Source organism: Sphaeramia orbicularis, chromosome 4 (assembly GCF_902148855.1).
Source record: "Sphaeramia orbicularis chromosome 4, fSphaOr1.1, whole genome shotgun sequence".
Classification (NCBI taxonomy): Eukaryota; Metazoa; Chordata; class Actinopteri; order Kurtiformes; family Apogonidae; genus Sphaeramia; species Sphaeramia orbicularis.
In genome coordinates this window covers 1243177-1264145 of record NC_043960.1, presented here as the reverse complement: position 1 = coordinate 1264145, position 20969 = coordinate 1243177, and the positions used below count along the sequence as shown (strand labels likewise).

The window sequence follows — 20969 nt, the reverse complement described above, 5'->3', positions numbered from 1 at the left end:
AAGACTTTATTTATTTACATGTACGAAATGTACTTCCTAATTTTTTTTATTTTTTTTATTTTTATTTTTTTATTACCAAGCATAAATCCTCACCTATTTAGATTCGTAAATAAGTGCAATATCCGAATGGTTATCGGTAATCAATCGATAGATCGATCAGAGCAGTAGCTACCTCTCATACAAACTTACTTTCAGACCTCACTGTGTTGACCAATCATATTGAGGTAAATGTGATTGACGTCCTCGCGGCCAATCCAACGCTTTGTTTTGGGTGACGTATTTCCGTTAAGCCGCTTCGGCTGCAGTTAAGCTCTACACAAGTGTCATTATTTATAAAGGGAGCACAAAGAGAGGTAAGCGGCTGTTTGTCCTGTTTTAGCCTTTAAATATAGCTGTGTCGCTAATGAAAAATGAATAGATCCGTTATTTGGTGAGTTTAGAGGACTAGCTGGCTTTGAAACAGTCGGTATCTTATGCTCAACCGGATTACTGGAAGCTAGTTAAAACACAAGCTAACCGGGAAGATGTTCCCACTTAGCATCCTGTTGTTACAACAGTTTCAACACTTATAGACAGAATATTACTCAAGAATATTTAAGTTAATTTGAGTTAACAAGCTGGTTTACAAGGATGTTTACATGTAGGTGAAAAATTAACAGTTCCCCTGTTGTATTAACGTTCCCATACCGTTACATGTTCATCTGGTGTCAGTAGGTGACACCAAAGCTCATCTGAAATATCACCTTTTTTTTTTTTTTTATTAACCTCACCCACTGCAAAGATACTAGATATACTTTATGGAAACAGGGTCAGTAACTGCTTTGATAATCCTTTATCTTAAGTTCGGTATAATTTTAATGCAGCAATTATTGGTTTAAGGTTAAATGTTTGACACTGACTTCATTCATTATGGTAAGCGGAAACTAACGGTACAACTAAAACTAAGAGAGAAGGGTTCCTGAAATCAATCAATCAATCAATCAATCAATCAATCAATCAATCAATCAATCAATCAATCAATCTAGAACTACAACAAATAATGCACACATACACACGCATACTTATCTTATATCTTTATATTTTCCCCTATTTTTTTTTTTTTTTTTTTTTACACTTTTTGTTACATTTCTTGTTTTTCTAGTATTGTGCACTCTGAGTTGATTAGTTTTTCTTTTCCATTATCTTTCATTGCATTGTTGACTATGTGTTAACCCACATATGACAAATAAATGCATCTGATGTGATCTGATGGAACACAAACTGCAAAGTGAAATGCATTTGTAAAAGAATAAAACATCTTTGCAAGTTTGTAATCTTTAGTAATTAATGGCTTTATTAAACAAAAGAAAAACTGGCTTTTCTGACAGTCAGTAAGACAAGAGATACTAATGATATAAAACAGAGGAAAGCAGATATTAAACTGATTGCTAGTTGTTGCAGGTGTAAAAAAAAAAAAAAGATGTAAAACAGTCAAAAACAATTACTAAATTGAGTATTTATGATGTAGAGCAGAGAAAAGTGATTGTTTGATGGGATATAGAAGTTTTTTCATTTGATTGTTTGTCAGTAGTCCTAATAATTCATCTTCATGCATCTATTTGAAATAGTTACCCTTTGGTGGATGATGTTTATTTCAGATTAAATATAACCTTATGATCTCTGTACCCCTGCCACCCCAGAAGATTCTACCCAGAATGCCTCAGACTAACAAGTCAGTGAGCGGCGGCAGCGTTCCAGGCCAGGCGTCTGCTCCAGATCAAGGTGAACCTCCGCCAGCACTTCTGAATGTGAGGGACGAGGCAGCAGCTGGAAATGGCCGAGGAGAAGCTGAAGAAGACCAGGGAGACCCAGAGATCATTAAATCACCCAGTGATCCCAAGAAATACAGGTGTGGTATCGAGAACACAGTGTGTTGTAAATGTGATGGAACTGAAGAAGAATCTGAGCTCAGGGAGGCAGGTGTTTGTCCACTGACCCCATCCAACAGAGATATTAAAATTTGTATTACAAAGGTATTTGTGTTATAAGGTGCTTCATTTTGATTGGTTCCTAAACATTAACAATCATTTCTTTGTATGTTTCAGTAATGGGCTTTTTATATCTCAGGGAAAAGTTCTTCCCTTAGTTTGCAAAAGAGGAAGCCACACAGACAGGGCAACAACATTTTAAGTCTTTAAATAAAACAAAACAAAACATGAATTAATGATTTTGAACCATTATTAGAATTCTTATTATTCTTATTATTAGTATCTGTGCAGTTCTAAAACATGCAAAAACTAAACAATTTATTGAAAGAGTATCTGCAAGATAGATTTAATGAAAATTATATTAGTAAGTTTTCATTCTCTTTTCTTTGATTTACTCTACACTGGTTTATGTGCCATACCTAAAGCTTATAATAGTCATGAAAATGTATTTATGCCAAATCAACCTTTATCTGTTTAAAAAAGCTTAAAAGTAAAACAGGTACATAAGTTATATTTATATGTTTCAAAAGGAGAATAGGAACTCACTGGGCTGATCCTTTAATCAGCAAGTCATTATTTAGACATATCGATCTAGTGTTGATGTATCTTCTCTCATTGTCATGTTTGTTCAGGTACATTGAGCTGAGTAATGGCCTCAGAGTGCTCCTCATCTCTGACTTCAGTGGATCAAATGCAAAGGGAGGGGGAGATGACCAGCAGGATCAGGCAGGGGCACAGGGCAGGGATGAAGTGGAGGAAGAGGAGGAGGGGGACTCAGGAGAGGGGTCGGAGGAGGATGAGGAGGAGAACGAAGAGGAGGAGCAGGACAGTGACTTTGATGAGTTGGACGAGGAGAACGCCGGGAAGAAGAAGAAGGGCAGCTCTGAAAAGCAGGTGGGTTCATTTCCGGATCAGAGAGGGTGAACAGTGAGAGGAGGCTTTGGGTTTTTACCTCAACATTTAAAGTAAAAACCAATGAAGGCTGAAGATGTGTGTGTTTTAGGCTGCAGCTGCTCTGTGCATAAGTGTTGGGAGTTTCAGTGACCCTGATGACCTGCCCGGCCTCGCACACTTCCTCGAACACAGTGAGTCTAGAAAAAATAGACAGGGTGTCCACAAAGTCTCTGTACAATTAAAAAAAAAAAAAAATCAAAAGCATTTGATGAGATATGTTAATCAGATTTGTTCCATGAACTTCGTGGTTTTCAAAGTTTTTAATCACATTGTGGGATCATGTGCAATCGAATCATTAGTCTATTTTTCTTCAGTGAGATCAATTACTGCAAATGTTTACCTTGACCTGTTCACTGAAGATGTGTCACCACAACTGGATGACCTTCAAACAACCATCATGTTCCACATAGATGGTGCACCACCACATTGGGTTCTGTATGTTGGTGGGTTCCTGAATCAGACATTTCCAGATCGGTAGATAGATAGATAGATAGATAGATAGATAGATAGATAGATAGATAGATAGATAGATACTTTATTGATCCAGAGGGAAATTCAAGTATTCAGCAGCTTTACATACAGCACAAGAAGACAAAAAACAAACAGATCAAAACACAACACAACAGTGGGTTAATATCCAGGTTGACATCAAAGTTAAAATATGCACTCAAAAAGACACTTGCTAAAGAACTACTCTAAAAGAGCTTCTAAGATCTAAGAGATTAGATCAGGATGGTTCAGTTCCTTGGACACCTCCTGCATCCGATATCACTGCCCTGAATGTCTTTCTGTGGGGTTTTGTTAAAGCTGCGTATGACTTTTTTCACCAGTTTTTCATCAAATCTGTAAAGCCCCAGTCATATCCTAAGTATCAGGAATCTGTAAATCTTTCAATGATTACTCACCTGAATCTCTTCCCTCACGGTGAACAGTTCTGTAGTGTACTCCACCATAAACACTCCATTTGTTTACAGACAAAGCCAGTAGGTCACTCGGGGATTTTTCGGAAATTCTTGGCGATGTGGATTGTGGGAAGCGGAGCTCCACGCAGCTGCATTATGGCCTCAGCGGCAACAAACACGGAAACAGCTTCATTGCCTCTTGCTACTGCGGCTGCGTGGAGCTCCACTTCCCACAATGCACGTTGTGACAAATTTCCGAAAATGCCCAAGTGACCTACCGGCTCTGTCTGTAAAAAATGGATTGTTTATGGTGGAGTGCACTACAGAATTGTTCACCGTGAGGGAAGAGATTCAGGTGCGTAATCACTGAAAGACTTACAGATTCATGATACTGAGGCTGTGACTGGGGTTTTACAGATTTGATGAAAAATTGGTCACGAAAGTCATACGCAGCTTTAAAGATATCGTGTATGGAACAAAGATGCAGGACATCAATGATCTGAAGCCAAAGATCACTCATGCCTTTGACACCATTGATGAGGTTATGATACAGTCAACATAGAAACAAATCCATGACCGTCTGGATGTGATTCATACAACTAATGGTCCCATATAGAGGTGGATTAAATGAGGCAAAAAAAACTTTCAATATCTGCTTTTCATTTTGTAATAATTTCCACAGATTGGTCTGTTTATTTTCTTTTGTAATAAATGTGTTCAATTGTAAAGAGACTTTATGGACACCCTGTGTATCACACAAACACAGTCCTGTGTAGAATGGAGATGGTCGAGTGCATCCCCACTCAGCTCTTTTGTATACATTATTCTTTTTAATGGAAGGTTAAACAGTATCTGATTGAGCCACTGGGTATGTCTGTGTTTTTCCAGTTCCGTGCAGTTCATTTTTTTGCAGACAGAAAACTGAGATGTATAAATGGGCATTAATTTTGACCATAGTCATGTTTTTCTGGAAAAACAGCAAATGCAAAAAACTTGTGGTCCAATGTAATTTTTTCCAATTCAATTCTTAACCTCTTCCCAAAATATTTTTATTTTCCTGCACTCCCACATGCAGTGTATAAATGTTCCTTTAGAGTCAATGCTACGTTTGAGTGTTTTTAATCTTTACTCTTATCTGTATATTTATAACTTGTCTTTTATTTTTGTAAAGCACTTTGAATTAACCTGTGTATGAATTGTTCTACACATATAAACTTGCCTTGTCTAAATTTCAGTCTCTATTGACCAACAACTGTTTAGTTTGACCTCTCACATGATCTTGTGATTCTCACCATTCTCCCATAATCGTATAATTTCACTGCCTCGTAAGAACTTTATGCTTTTGGCAGCACTGACCAAATAATTTAGGTTCTGCTGAAAGTAAAAAAAAACAAACAAACTGTGTAAGTAGACGCAGAACCCAATGTGTTATTGACATATTTTTATTAAGTAAACTAAACCTTTGTGCTGGAGCTGTACAAACCTTTCCCTCTGTGCTCCTTGTTGTTCAGTGGTGTTTATGGGCAGTGAGAAATATCCGGCTGAGAACGGCTTCGACGCCTTCCTGAAGAAACACGGCGGAAGTGACAACGCCTCGACCGACTGTGAGCGAACCATCTTTCAGTTCGACGTCCAGAGGAAATATTTCAGAGAGGCGCTCGACAGGTGAGACCTTAACTTCTAAATAGACAGATTGATATGCTTTATTGATCCCAATATAGGAAATTGCAGTGCAGGGACAGCATGTGACACAGTAAAAATAGAATACAAGAATAAAAAAAAACAAAAACAAAGAGCAAATGCACTATATATAATAAATTAGAAGTAAGTAAAAACAGAACTGGGTAAGAAATCTGGATAATTTAAACAGTAAAGTGCAATAATAGACTAATGTGTAATTTTCTATAAATATGTAATCGTAAAGTGCATAATGGAAACAGGTTTATGACCGGGTTTAACCCAGTGTTTTTCGACCTTGGGGTCGGGACCCCATGTGGGGTCGCCTGGAATTCAAATGGGGTTGCCTCAAATTTCAAGTGATTGATAAAAATTTAAAAAAAAAATTACTAATAAAAAATATATGGTGAGTTGACAGAGACAGTCTCAATCCATAAAAGACAAACTGTGAGTGTGAAACTGCAGCACTGTGGTTCTGTTTCTGTGTCAAATGTTCATTGTGGTCAGTTTCAGATGCTGCAGCTCTTTCATAATTCATAGTTTCATTTCTTGTTTGTTCAGTATTAATTGTCCTCCTTGTAAATCCCAGCTGGACTGACTGGACAGATCCTGAGCCTTTGTGCAGTAATCTACACCTGGATTTACTGCCTCTGTCCACAATAATAGACATTATATAGAATAAATGTCCTCTGAAATTAGTGTTTATATGCAACATAGTACAGCAAAATATTACATAATCAAGAACAAATTAATTTTAGCAAAAAAAATGTCTCCGTTTCGAATGTCTGGGGTCTGATGTTAAAATGAGGTCCCAAGCCAAAAAAGGTTGGGGACCACTGCTTTAATCCCTGGCATGTCTGTGGTGAGCGTTCTGAACGTTTGATTTGTTTTAAATATTCATAAAAATTAAACCGTTTCCTCAGTAGGAAACATTTCAAAACATGCTGCTAAAATAGACCTTGCACTTTCAATAGACATCTGAGCATGCTCAGTTCACCCCCCACCGCCTGTGAGATGGCAATCTCACTCACAGAGCTGTGAGTGAGATTGGGTTTGGGCTTTTTTTTTTTTTTTTTTTTATTATTTATTATTATATTTTTTATTATTTTTTATTATTTTTTTTTTTATTTTTTTACACAGTTTTCCTTGTCATTTTTTTTGTTTTTATAGTTACCTCCGCCAAGGAGGTTATATTTTTGCCAGGGTTTGTTTTTTGTTTGTCTGCTTGTCTGTTTGTCTGTCCGTTAGTGTGCAACATAACTCAAAAAGTTATGCACAGATTTGGATGAAATTTTCAGGGTTTGTTGGAAATGGGATAAGGACGAAATGATTAAATTTTGGTGGTGATCGGGGGTGGGGGGGCCACTGATCAGCCTTGGCGGAGGTCTGCGCTCTCCGAGTGCTTCTAGTTTTCAGTGTTGTTGTGATTTTCTTTTATTTTTTTTAATGAGTTTTGTCCATGTAACTGATTTTTAGAGTTCAACCAGGTGCCAAAAAGCAGCTGGACTGATTTAGAAAAAGAGCCCCAAAACATAAACTCCTGGGCCCAAATTCAAATCCTCGTTGTTCAGTCCACTTCACAGTTGATGTTCAACATCCTAAATCTCTTACTGATGTACAGTCTAGATAGATAGATAGATAGATAGATAGATAGATATAGATAGATACTTTATTCATCCCATAGGGAAATTTACATTCTGAGTGCCTTATTTAGTCCAAACCTGTCAAACTTCCGTTTGTCTCTTTGTCCCTTTCTGTTCTTCCACCTGTTTTGACCCTAAAACACACAGTAAAACAAAACCACAGAAGAAAAGGAACACGAGCACATACTCACAGCAGCTTTAATGAACCTGAAACAGACGACAGTTCAGCTAATTCACTGACATAATGTCTCAGGGGTTAAAGGGCTAAACGTCAGACCGAGGTGAGTTTATTGTAAAGAGAAACAGAAATGATTCACCCGATGGTAGGATGTGTTCACATGAGGTTCAGTTATACGAGCATTTGTCATTCAGTCAAATTACTTATATATTCAACTTCCTGTGCCGTCTGTGCGGTCACTGACAGCTCACATAACAAAGGAAATGAATTAGTGTTGACGATGTGTGGAAATTTCTCAGGGGAGACTAAAACAGCAGTAATCTGATTATCAATAAGCCATAAATAAATGAAAACATGTGGTTTCAGGTGGGCTCAGTTTTTCATCTGCCCTTTGATGATTGAAGACGCCATCGACAGAGAGGTGGAGGCTGTGGACAGCGGTGAGTTCATCCTCATTATACACAACAACATTTTTACACACTTATATATGTGTATTTCTTTTACTTGTATTGATAATATTTGTCTACTTCATATTGTGCAAATTACTGTTCTAATTGTGCTTTAAGAGAGAGTTTTAATATGTATGTTTGGTTTATGTACACTATATGGACAAAAGTATGTGGACATGTTGAATTCAGGTGTTTCTTTTCTAACAGGGGTCTGGGATACAAAACAATAATGACTAATGTCAGAATATCCAGTGGCGGAAAAAATTATTAGACCACCCATGTTTTCATCAATTTTGTGTTCACTTTCATGCTTGGTACAACTAAAGGTACATTTGTTTGGACAAAAATAATAACAAAAATAGCTCCTAGTAGTTTAATTTCAGAGCTGATATCTATTCATTTTCCAGGTTTTCTTGATAAAAAACCAAAATCACTTCAGTTCTTCCATCAATATCTATGTCATTGTACTGACAAAAACAGTGCTTTTAGGCATTCCATGTTTTCTTTTCTGTCTGTTTCAGTCACATGATACACACAGGAGTTAGTATTGGATTGCATAAGCATTGTTTTTGATGATGTTTGATGGTCTAATATTTTTTTCTGTGACTGTAGTTTTATATTGGGATAAATATCATTGCATTGGTTGTTTGGTTTAAATTGTCATCTTTGTTTCCAGAATGCCTCAGAGATGGTTTGGACTTAATTTCTCTCTACATTGATTTTGTTTTTTAACCATGACTCTGATTTTAAATGTTCTACCTCTAAATTTCTAAAATATTTTTCATGCTCTGACTAAATAATTTTCTACCACAACTAACAATCTACTTTCTTCACATCTCACTGAGGAAGAAAAATCTCCCATTAAACTTTAAGGAAATATTGATGTTTTTAAACTATATGGACAAAAATATAGGGACACATCATGTCTTCAGCTGTAAGATGTCCTGTTCAAGCCAATATGAGATATAGGATAAACATCAATATTTTCTTAATAATAAGTAATAACCATCTCTGAGGCATTTTGGAAGTAAAGATAACAATTAAAACCAAACTAACCAATGCAATGATATTTATTTTACCTCAATATAAAACTATATTCTGACATTAGTCATTATTGTTTTGTATCCCAGACCCGTTAGAAAAGAAACACCTGAATTCAACGTGTCCATATAGTGTATATGCATATATGTGTATATTTAGAGCTTTATATATATATATTTTTTTGTACTACTGATAATTTCTTTCCTGCTACTTTTTTATTATACTTGGACGAAGCAAATGTAACGACACGACAGATTCCCCTGAGATTAATAAAGTTTTCTGATTTTGTTTAATCACAGACTATTACACAGGATTAAATGACAGATTAAGTAAAATGAGTCCTGTAGTATCTAATGTGCAGATTTAGTTTGGATCAACCTGAAAAGTCCAAATGGTGTAGGCCAGGGGTGTCAAACTCATTTAATTCAGGGGCCACATACAGCCTAATATTTAATAAAGTGGGCCGAACTAGTAAAATAATATAAATAATAGGATAACAACTTATGAATAATGTCAATTCCAGAGTTTTCTCTGTTTTTGAGTGAAAAATGTCAAATTCTGTAATGAAAATGTTTACATCTACGAACAGTACTTGAACAACACATGAACAAATATGAACAACCTGAAAATTCTTTGAAAAAATGAGCGCCATTTTAACAATATTACGGCTTAGTTTATAATTTATACATGTGGATTATAACTTACAGATCGCAGTCGATCTACAAATACAGTAACAGGCAGAATATTGGTCAAATTAAAGTACTGTTAAGACATTTCAGGTTATTCACATTTTTTGTAAAAGGCTAGTCTGTAAATGTAAACATTTTTGTGTAATTTTAACTTTTTTAAAACTGAAACAAAGAGAAAAATTTGCAGTTTTCATTATTTATAGATTATTATGATAGTATTTTACTGGTCTGACCCACTTTAGATTGAACTGGCCTAAAATTATTTTAATATCCTTGATTTTTAATATCTTCAGTGTAATTTCAGTTTAACTTTTACATTTCACAAATTCATCCCAGGGGCCGGATTGGACCCTTTGGCGAGCTGGCTTTGGCCCCCGGGCCGCATGTTTGACACCTGCAGTGTAGACGTTAAAGCACCTGCAGACAGCAGCATATTAGTTCTGTGGATTTATGGAATGAGATTTTTAAGAATTTCATCTGGTAGTTTCTTCATGCGTCCTCTCACTGTTTCCTGTTCAGAGTACCAGCTGGCGAGGCCGTCTGACTCCCACCGCAAAGAGATGCTGTTCGGGAGTCTGGCCAAACCTGGACACCCCATGAGCAAATTCTGCTGGGGTAACGACACACACGAGCATTACAGTCATCTGTTTGGATTTAGTTCACATTTATCACTGTTATCTTTGTTCGTTAGTGCTGACAGCTAATTTTTCCTCTTGTTTAGAACATTGCCTTTTCACTGAAACATTAACTAAAATTCTAAATATCCATAGCATATTTGGTGTTTATTTATTTATTTCCCCTGAAATTAACAACACTGCAAAAATCTACATGCTCGAATTAAGCAAAAACCTCTTGAATTAAGTTAAAAAAATCTGCCAGTGGAACATCTGAAAGTTATCTGTGTAAGATTTTTAAGATCTATTGTCTATAAATAACTTCTGTCTCACTGAAAAGTTCCTCTTTAGGTGATTATGTCTCATTTTAAGTGTGATGAGATATATTAACTAGAAATAACAAAAATACACTCAATAGGATTTAGATTTTTTCCAGTCTGATGTTTTTCCATCATCATAATTCAAGGATTATAAGCAAGTAAGCTAAAGAGTAAAATATCTCATTTTGTGCTTCGTTACCACTAACTTTAATTTCCTTGCTGTTAAATCAAAGTCTTACTTTTATAAGTGAAGTTTTATGACTGAAGTTGTTATATTTTCTGCTTGAACACAGATGTTTTGTGTGTCATCATGTGTTTTCTCTGTCAGGTAATGCCCAGACGTTAAAACACGAGCCCAGAGACAAACAGATCAACACCTACCAGCGGCTCAGAGACTTCTGGAAGAGATACTACTCTGCTCATTACATGACACTCGCCGTTCAGTCCAAAGGTACATGTGACTCAAAGACGTCTTTATAAATATCCGAGTGCCAGCCAGTATTTAACATTTACCATAGCAGATACTGAAACCTGTGATGATTTTAGGTTCCTGGCATTGTGTTCAGTAAGTTTGTGCTTCAGTTTCTAGTCATAGAGGTTTTTTTTTTTTTGCTTTTTATTACCTGTAAATCCTGTATACAGACAAACATGAGTATTGTCTTGTATCTGTAACCTTATCTTATTCATAGTTTTTACATCACACACCTATAGCAACATCCATTCATTCTTCCACTGATGGGCAAAGTCAAGGGAAGGTTAACATCTGGTCAAAAAATAAATAAATTACAATAATCTACACCAAACTTATATTTTTGGGTAGGTAATCACTTACATTTTCAGGAAAATGTATTTTGAAATGAGAAAAAATTTGTGGACAAAAAAAAAAAAAAATTGAGAACTTTTATGAGTGTTTGCCATCATTCTATGTTCATTTTATAAACTCTTATAAATAAACTAAATGTATTCCAAATACATTGATATTTGACTAATATATTATTTATGTCATATTTTAAACACACTGTTTAAGATTAATAAATGCATATATCTATGCAAAATACATGTGAATATAATGTTAATATTATTTGTATGTTATAAATATTGTAAAAAAAAGTATATGATATTGATAATTGAAATAAAGAAAATGTAATTTGATATTTACTTTTGTTGTCCATCCGTGACGCTGCCATTTGTTAAAACTCTTGCTATTTAGATATGATAAAAAATTTTTTTCCTCTAACCAATTATTAGATACATTTTAGAATGAACATATCAGAGGAACTTCACTTTTGAGAATTTTGTAATTCTTGGAAAAAACAGATGTTAATTTTTTGTGCATCCGTGACGCAGTAGTTTTTGATATTTTTCATTTAAAAACATTTGAACCTAAATTTTGCCCTTCGAGTTTGTTTAAGATGGCATTTCGACCTTTCCGATTATGTGTAATGTTTGTCTTAAACTTGTCTGGTTCAAAAGTTATGAATGAAAAAGTAGTGAGCGGTCCATCCGTGACACCCTTGACCTCGCCCAGATGCCAGATATTTTACCAGCTTTATTTACCTAGAATGCCACATGGTTGTTGCCCGAGTTATGCTTTTATGTAATCCAGCCACACACACAAACTCTACATCAGGGGTCACCGACCCTGGTCCTCGAGAGCTACTATCCTGCATGTTTTAGATGTATCCCTCTTCCAACACACCCGATTCAAGTGATAAGCCTATCATCAAGCTCTGCAGAAGCCTGATAACGACCGTCAGGTGTGCTGGAAGAGGGAAACATCTAAAACATGCAGGATAGTAGCTCTCGAGGACCAGCATTGGTGACCCCTGCTCTACATTATGATGCACTAATGTGTTGTCCATACATCGGAATCAATACTTGCTGATATCAGCCAGTATCTGTATCAGCGTATCAGACGTCTTCCCAGCAGGAGCTGATACTTACCTGTTTGTGATATAGTAAGGTTTTTTTTCATAAATTTGTATGTTTTTATCTGTGGTTATTCCAAGATAATATGATGAAGGGCTGAAAGACTTAATATTTGTAAGAAAATATTGATGTTGATAAACTATATGGACAAAAATATTGGGACACATCATGTCTACAGCTGTAAGATGTCCTGTTCTTGCTGATTTGAGATAAAAACATCAATATTTCCTTAAAGTTTAATGGGAGATATTTCTTCCGCAGTGAGATGTGAAGAAAGTAGATGGTTAGTTGTGGTAGAAAATAATTATTTAGTCAAAGCATGAAAAATATGTTAGAAATTTAGTGGTAGAACATTTAAAAGCATAGTCATGGATAAAAACAAAAAATCAACTAACCATCTACTTTCTTCACATCTCACTGAGGAAGAAAAATCTACCATTAAACTTTAAGGAAATATTGAGGTTTATGAACTATATGGACAAAAATATTGGGACACATCATGTCCACAATTGTAAGATGTCCTGTTCATGATGATTTAAGATGTAAACATCAATATTTGCTTAAAACATAGTCATGGATTGAAAAAAAAACAAAACAAAAAAACATTGTTGAGTAATTAAGTAAAAACCATCTCTAAGGCATTTTACAGACAAAGATAACAATTTAAACCAAACTAACCAATGCAATGATATTTATACCAATATAAAACTGTATTATGACTTTTATCATTATTGTTTTGTATCCCAGATCCTCGTTAGAAAGGAAACGCCTGAATTCAACGTGTCCACATACTTTTGTCCATATAGTGTATGATCTGTTGATAATAACAAGGTAACAGAAAATCACCGGACTGATCCTGAAAGTCTGACAAAATACAAAACCACTGTTTGTGTTTGTTCTGTAGAGTCTCTGGATACTCTGGAACAGTGGGTGAGAGAAATCTTCATCAAGGTTCCCAACAAGTAAGTTTTAGTCTTTTATTTTATAGACGATGCAGAGTTTAGAACAGGGCTGTCAAACTCACTTTAGTTCAGGTTCCACATTCAGACCAGTTTGACCTCAGGTGGGTCAGGTTGACCAGTAAAATAATGACCTAATAACCTATAAATATTGACAACTCGAAAGGTTTCTCTTTGTTTTAGTGCAAAAAACAAACAAACATTAAATTATGGAAATATTTACATTTACAAAGTATCCAAACAAAAAAGATGTGATTAACCAGAAAAAAAAAGAAAATTCCTAAGAAAAATAAGTGCAATTTTAACAATATTTTGCCTCAACTTGTCATTTATAGATGTGCCTTACAGATCAGATCTACAAAGGCACAAAACATTTAGTAACAAGCAGAATATTGTTAAAGTTGCACTTAATTTTCTTTAGACATTTCAGGTTGTTCATATTTGTTCAGGTTATTACCCTGTCCCCTGAAGAGGAGGCGAGGGGTATTGTTTTTAGTTCGGTTTGTTTGTTTGTTTGTTAACACTCCGGCAGCAAAACTATTGGTTGAATTCATACCAATGTCGGTTTATAGATTGCCAGTGACCCAGAATAGCATTCATTACGTTTTGGGAAAAGTAGGTCAAAGTTTACATTTTTTGTGCATTTTTAAAATCTTCCCATTTACTTATAATGGGTGAAATATGTGCGAGGGGCGGGGTTTGTTGTGTCTGGCACCACTTGTTCACATTTACAGTTTGTAAATGTAAAGATTTTTTCATAATTTAATGTTATTTTTTGCAGTAAGAAAAAGAGAAAAATTGGAGTTGTTATTATTTATAAACATAATGTAATATTATTTAATATTATTTCCGGAACAGTTTTTACCCCACAGCCATAACTACACTGAACAATGAGCTCAACCACTAAAGTATAGACAGTTTTTAATTGCACTGTTTTGTACATTGCACTGTATACACTGGCACTGACAGGATGTGTGTGTGATGTACTGCTGTGTGATAAAGAAGGTGGATGTGTGAGGGAATTAATATATGGATGTTGATATGTGAGTGATGCATATGTTATTTTTATTATATATTTTATAGTTATTATTACTATTTGTTACTATTATTATTTATGAGTCCGTATCCTGATAGTGCACCTAAATTTCATTGTACATTCTGTATAATGACAATAAAGTATCTTATTTTATTTTCATATTAAACCAAGAATGTTTTTTTTCATTATTTATAGGTTATTATGCTATTATTATACTTGAGATCACATTGGTCTGTACGTGGAACCTGAATTAAAACCAGTTCAACATCCCTGACTGTTAATATTTTCAGTGTAATTTTTCCACTTTGCATATTCATCCCATGGGCCGGACTGGAACCTTTGGTGGGTCGGTTTTGGCCCACAGACCGCATGTTTGAAATCCCTGGTTTAGACTAAAAGACTGAAGGACTGAAGACACATGATTAGTAAAGGGAACGTTATGTAAGAGTTAAAACATCACAGAAGATGACACAGGTCTGGGACACTGAAGAGTTTCTTATTTACATAATTTTTATTAGTGCATTATTTTTACTAAAATAAATAAAAAGCGAAGGGACGGACAGTGATAATCAGTGAGTCCATGGTCACCAGGCAGTTTGTGAGTTTGAACTGACTACATGTGTGTGTGTTTGGGTTTCAGCGGTGAGCCTCGGCCCGACTTCTCTCACCTGCAGCAGCCGTTTGACACTCCAGCCTTCAACAAACTGTACCGAGGTCAGAGGTCACACGTCACTGCGTTTAAGAGCACAAATGAATACATAAGAAAAACACTTTTTTTCTTATTTCATGTAACTTGCATCAGAAGTTTTCACATTTTTAGTCTCTTAAATGCATCTGTTACTGTGTATGAGTGAGTATGATGTTAAATATGTGTGTTTTTTTTATGGCGCAGTGGTTCCTGTGAGGAAGGTTCACGCTCTGACCATCAGCTGGGCTGTTCCTCCACAGGGAAAACACTACAGGTGAATCATCCAACAGTTCACACACACACACACGCACGCACGCACGCACGCACGCACGCACACACACACACACACACACACACACACACACATATAAAACACCCTGCAGGGAGGTTTGGAGCCAAGAACTTTTACTTGTATTAGTACTTTCACTGAAGTAAAGGATCTGAATACTTGCTCATTCTTTCAGGGCAGGGGTGTCAAACTCATTTCTTCCAGGGGCTGCATTCAGCCCAGTTGGATCTGAAGTGGGCGGGGCCAGTAAAGTAATAGCATCATAACCTACAAATAATGACAGTTTTGTTTTAGTGCAATAAAAAATATGAAATTATGAAAATATTTACATTTACAAACTGTCCTTTAACAAAAAACATGTGAATAACCCGAAAAAACTGACATTTGTTAGAAAAATAAGTGCAGTTTTAACAATATTTTGCCTCAACTTATTATTTTTACATGTGCTTTAACCATAATGTTACACAAACATTTGGTAACAAGCATACTATTGTTAAAAATTTGAAGTTTGGCACTGATATAAGAACAATTTCTCATTTAGTTTCTCATTTGCCCAGCTCATTGTTCTTCTTGGTATTTCTTTGAGGTTCAACTGGACGAGTTTTGCATCAAAAGAGCAAATCTAGTCCAGTTGAACCTAGAACCTAGAAAAATGGAGTTGTCACTGTTTAGAGGTTATTATATTATTTTATTTAGATCATATTGGTCTGTATGTGGAACCTGAACTAAAATTAGTTTTTGACACCACTGACTGTTAATATCTTCAGTGTAATTTTTGCACTTCCCAAATCCATCCCGTGGCCCAGATTGGACCTTTTGGTGGGCCAGTTCTGGCCCCAGGGCCACATGTTTGAGACCCCTGGTTCAGGTGTCCATGGATCCCGAAGAAGCCGTTAGAAAGTCTCAAATGTGATTGTTCTAAATTAAATTGATAATTAATCCTTAAATCTGACACTCAAAGGTCTTAAAAATGCCACAGATACAATCAATGATTTTCTGTATTTTCTTTGTAAATCTTTGTATAGCATTAGTCCAGTATGTGTAATTAGTGTTGATCATTTTATCCTAATGGAGATGAGAGTGGGTGGAGCCTCCAACTGTCATTCATGGGGGGGTCAGATATGACCTTTAACAGCTTCAACGACAGTAGCATAAACATTATTCATGGGCAAATGGAACATTAGTGGATGTAAACATGGTTCAAACTGGTTCAACACGATAACTATGAGGCCTGTTGGACTGTTATTTATGTGAATGTGAGGTCTGAAATTTAACCAAAGATGATGAGAAAAGTGCCTTAAAAAGTCAGAAATTCACCTGCAGATACCCGGATTATGTATTTAGCATATGTTTTGTGTATTTTGGGGTATTTTTGCATTTTTTTTTTCAATAATTTACCCTATTTTGGTGTAGTTTTTGTGTATTCTAGAGTATGTTTGGCACATTTCAGGATTTTTTGTGTGTATTTTAGTGTACCTTTGCATAATTTTGTGTATTATAGTGCATTTTAGTGTATTTTTTGCATATTGTAGTGTACTTCTGCATTGTTTTTGTTATTACCTTTTGTATTCTTTTGTGTATTTTTGCAAATTGTATTTTACTGTATTTTAAAGTATGTTTTGTGTATTTTAGCATTATTTTTGTGCATTTTAGTGTATTTTTGTTTAGTGTTTGTATATTTTAGTGTATGTTTTCTGGATTTTAGCGTATTTATATTTTTGTGTATTTTAGTGCATTTTCATGTATTGTTTGTGTATTTTAGTGTATTCTTCTTTGTATTTTTTTGTGAATGTAGGTATGTCATAACTATGAGGCCTGTTGTAGCATTATTTTATTAATGTGAGTACAAGGTCTGAAATTTGACCAAATGTCTTAAAATGTCATAAATTTGGCGTCCTCAGAGCTCCAGATGCGCTGACCTTTCAGTATCAGATGTAAACGTGTGTGGGCCGTTGTCGTTTCTCAGTCTGAGTTTGTGTTTTTTTTTTCTGTCAGAGTGAAGCCTCTTCACTACATTTCTTGGCTGATCGGACATGAGGGAACCGGCAGCATCCTGTCTCTGCTGCGGAAGAAGTGAGCGCTCAAATAAACTCAGTGAACTGAACAAACGGAACAAAAGCCGTAGGTTTTAACACTGTTTCGTGTTCAGGTGCTGGGCTCTGGCTTTGTTTGGAGGAAACAGCGAAACAGGCTTCGACCAGAACACCACCTACTCCATCTTCTCCATCTCCATCACCCTGACCGACCAGGGCTACCAGAACTTCTACCAGGTCAGCGCCATGCAATGAATTCAATGTGGAAGAACACCTGCACTGCTTCATAATACGGCCCATTTTATAACAGGGTCAGGTTTTACTTATTTTATTCATATATTTTTCCTCTAACCAATTATTAGGTTGTAAAACAGAGGGTTAAAGGCAGGGCTCTCAAACTCATTTTCTTTCAGGTTCCACATTCAGCCTGATTTGATCTGCAGTGTGCCGGACCAGTAAAATAAGAACAGAATAACCTATAAATAATGACAACTCAGAATTTTTGTCTTTGTTTTAGTGCAAAAAACCCCCATTAAATTACGAAAATACTTACGTTTAGAAACTATCCAAACAAAAAAGATATGACTAACCTGAAAAAACTGAAATTTCTTAGGAAAAATCAGTACAATTTTAACAATCTTCTGCCTCCACTTCTCATTAGTCCATGTGCATTCTGGATCAGATCTACAAAGACACTAAACACTGAGGAACAGGAAGAAAAGAGTTCAAACTGGACTGAATTTAATACAGACATTTCAGGTTGGGCACATTTGTTCAGGTTAGTCACATTTTATTGTTACAGGACAGTTTGTAAATATTTTCATCATTTAATGTTATTTTTTGTACTGAAACAAAGACAAAATTTTGAAGTTGTCATTATTTATAGACATAATGTAATATTTTTTTCACATCAAACCCAGAAGAAAATATGTAATCATCATTTTTTTTTTAGGATATTTTACTTGACATCATATTGGTCTGTATGTGGAACCTGAAATAAAATGAATCTGTGGAATTTTTGCACTTTGCAAATTCATCCCACGGGCCAGATTGGAACCTTTGGCGGCCTGCATTGGGGCCCCGGGATGCATGTTTGACACCCCTGGTTTAAGGTATACACTGAATACATTTTAGGATGAAAATGTCATAGGAACTTCACTTTGGAGAACTTTGTAATTCTTGGAAAAAATAGACGTTAATTTTTTAGAATTTCTGGAATAATAATCCGGAAATTCCAAATTTAGAATAATCCAGTCCATTTTAAAACAGGGTCAGGTCAAGGGAACTCGCACATCTATGAGAAAAATCCGAGTTTCTCTGATCCTGTTCTGTTTGCACTCATTTGTTAGTTTATTCCTGTGATGTAGAATAAAGGCGTCTATTAAAAGTGTTTGATTTGTTTTCTAGACAAATTGGTCCTCACATCATAATAGGATTAAGAATTGAAACTGTGTTACTTTAAATCTGTGTCAGTAAGTCCAAAAATGTCCAATATATTTACCTACATTTTAACTTCTGTGTAGCTTGATGTGATATTTCACATGCCATGGGCAAATTTAGCACTTCGATGTAAACCTTGTCAAAATCAGTGACATTTTGATGAAACCGTGTCACCGAGCACATTTTAAAATATATTTGGTCAAAAATTTAACTTCTTCCACACTTTTTGTAAAAACCATCATAGTCTGTAGTGACGTTTTAGAACATGTGGGGAAGCTGTCGTACAGTATCCTGATATTTTTGTGTCAATGATAATGTTTGAGCTGATTTTGTTCATAAACAGTCAGACCTCCTCTTCCTCCTCCTTTTTCTCTTCCTCCTTTTCTTCTTCATCCTCTTTCTTTCTCTTCTTCCTCCTCCTCTTCCTCCTTTTCCTTTTCCTCTTCCTCCTCTTTGTCCTCCTCTTCCTCTTTCTCTTCTTCCTCCTTTTCCCCTTCCTCCTCCTCCTCTTCCTCCTCCTCTCTTCAGGTGGTCCACTTGGTGTTCCAGTACCTGAAGATGCTCCAGAATCTCGGTCCACAGCAGAGGTAAAACTCCACATACTCACTTTTCAACACATCTCATTTTGGATGACGAAAATCCTCTAGAACCTCTCAGCCTTTTTCAGTTAAGTTTGACTTTTGTCCAGACTGACCCTGTTCAACAAATATGTGTTAAATCTACAGATTCACTTCTGCATTTTCTATCACTCTCTTGTTTATTGTTTATTATTTAAATGATAAGATATTAGAGATAAACCTCACAGTGATGGTTTCTGCTGTGATTTTTAGTCTTTAAATCATCAGGAATAAAGATGAATTTTTTTCTCTATATGATGTTATTAACCTAAGGCATAAGCATCAAATCCTCACAGTTAAGAAGTAGTAAATAGGGAATAGTTGGTGTCTTATATCTGTTTACTGACCCAAAGAGTTAATAGTTCTTATAATTATCAGTACATGTCTAACCTGATTCCGCATATTCATCTGTGTGGTAGAAAATAGAGGTAGACTGATATATCGGCCGACAGATACAGTTGTGGAAAAAAATATTAGACCATCAAACGTCATCAAAAACAATGGTTATGCAATCCAGTCCTAACTCCTGTGTGTGTCATGTGACTAAAACAGACAGAAAAAAAATGGAATGTCTAAAAGCACTGTTTTTGTCAGTACAATGCCATAGATACTGATGTAAGAACTAAAGTGATTTTGGTTTTTATCAAGAAAACATGTTAAATGGATAGATATCAACTGTGAAATTAAACTACTATGAGCTATTTTTGTTGTTATCATTATATTTGTCTAAACAAATGTACCTTTAGTTGGATCAGGCATTAAAATGAACAAGAAACTGAAGAAAACAAGGGATGGTCTAATAATTTTTTCTGCAACTGTATATCGGTTTTGTTCAATATCAGGTCATCTGCCTTCATTTTTTTGTGAAAGCCAATATTTGATCAGTAGTAAAAATGTTATAAGATATTTGATCAGGCACCTGTGTGGGCAGTACTTGAAGTTCAATAAATGTTAAAGGAGTACTATGTGTGCGTGTATTAATAATTTCATTTATATTGCTGCATAAAAATCTTAATTATCTGAGTGTTTCAGTTGTATTTTATGGACAGTGTGCTTTAAAAAAAAAAAAAATGGCCTTAAATATTAGCCTCAAAAATCGACTATAGATATCGACCATCAGCTGACCAAATTTTTAAAAATCGGCCTTAGAAAAACTCATATCTGTCAACCTCTAGTAGAAAACACATCATTGATCTTTGAAATACTTCTTATGCAGTTTTTTTTTTTTTTTTTTTCTGTATTTTGTGCTGTTGTTTTATTTTCTGTCGATGTTTAATACTTTGTAAACATTGTATTTTATATGTAAAAGTATTAACTGCTCTGTGTTTCTCAGGATCTATGAAGAAATTCAGAAAATAGAAGCCAACGAGTTCCACTATCAGGAGCAGGTAATTCCATTTTTCTCTATGAATGTCTACTGTGCGTGTCTAATGTGTACTGTACGATACTGCTCTGCTTCGTAAACACTTCACCTCATCTCTCAGCTGAATAATAGAATAGAATGAATGGACTTAATTGAATGAACTCAAGTCCAAAACGACAAC

General features: G+C 35.4%; 1 protein-coding gene across 2 annotated transcripts in view; it reads left to right on the top strand.

Annotated features, from left to right (window-relative positions):
• The first annotated feature begins 281 nt into the window (after positions 1–281).
• LOC115418199 (nardilysin-like) overlaps positions 282–20969 on the top strand; it is a 45453-nt gene continuing 24765 nt past the window's right edge. The window contains exons 1-15 of one of the 2 annotated variants that reach the window (XM_030132593.1): positions 282–353; positions 1683–1888; positions 2600–2861; positions 2971–3052; positions 5335–5488; positions 7688–7761; positions 10020–10115; positions 10763–10885; positions 13268–13325; positions 14999–15072; positions 15251–15320; positions 17331–17408; positions 17485–17605; positions 19337–19395; positions 20759–20813. In XM_030132593.1, the coding sequence (XP_029988453.1) occupies positions 1695–1888; positions 2600–2861; positions 2971–3052; positions 5335–5488; positions 7688–7761; positions 10020–10115; positions 10763–10885; positions 13268–13325; positions 14999–15072; positions 15251–15320; positions 17331–17408; positions 17485–17605; positions 19337–19395; positions 20759–20813 (1500 nt within the window). In that variant the 5' untranslated portion in view covers positions 282–353; positions 1683–1694. Of the gene's footprint in view, positions 354–1679; positions 1889–2599; positions 2862–2970; positions 3053–5334; positions 5489–7687; positions 7762–10019; positions 10116–10762; positions 10886–13267; positions 13326–14998; positions 15073–15250; positions 15321–17330; positions 17409–17484; positions 17606–19336; positions 19396–20758; positions 20814–20969 lie in introns of both variants that reach the window. The other variant, XM_030132592.1, reaches the window with a different exon arrangement.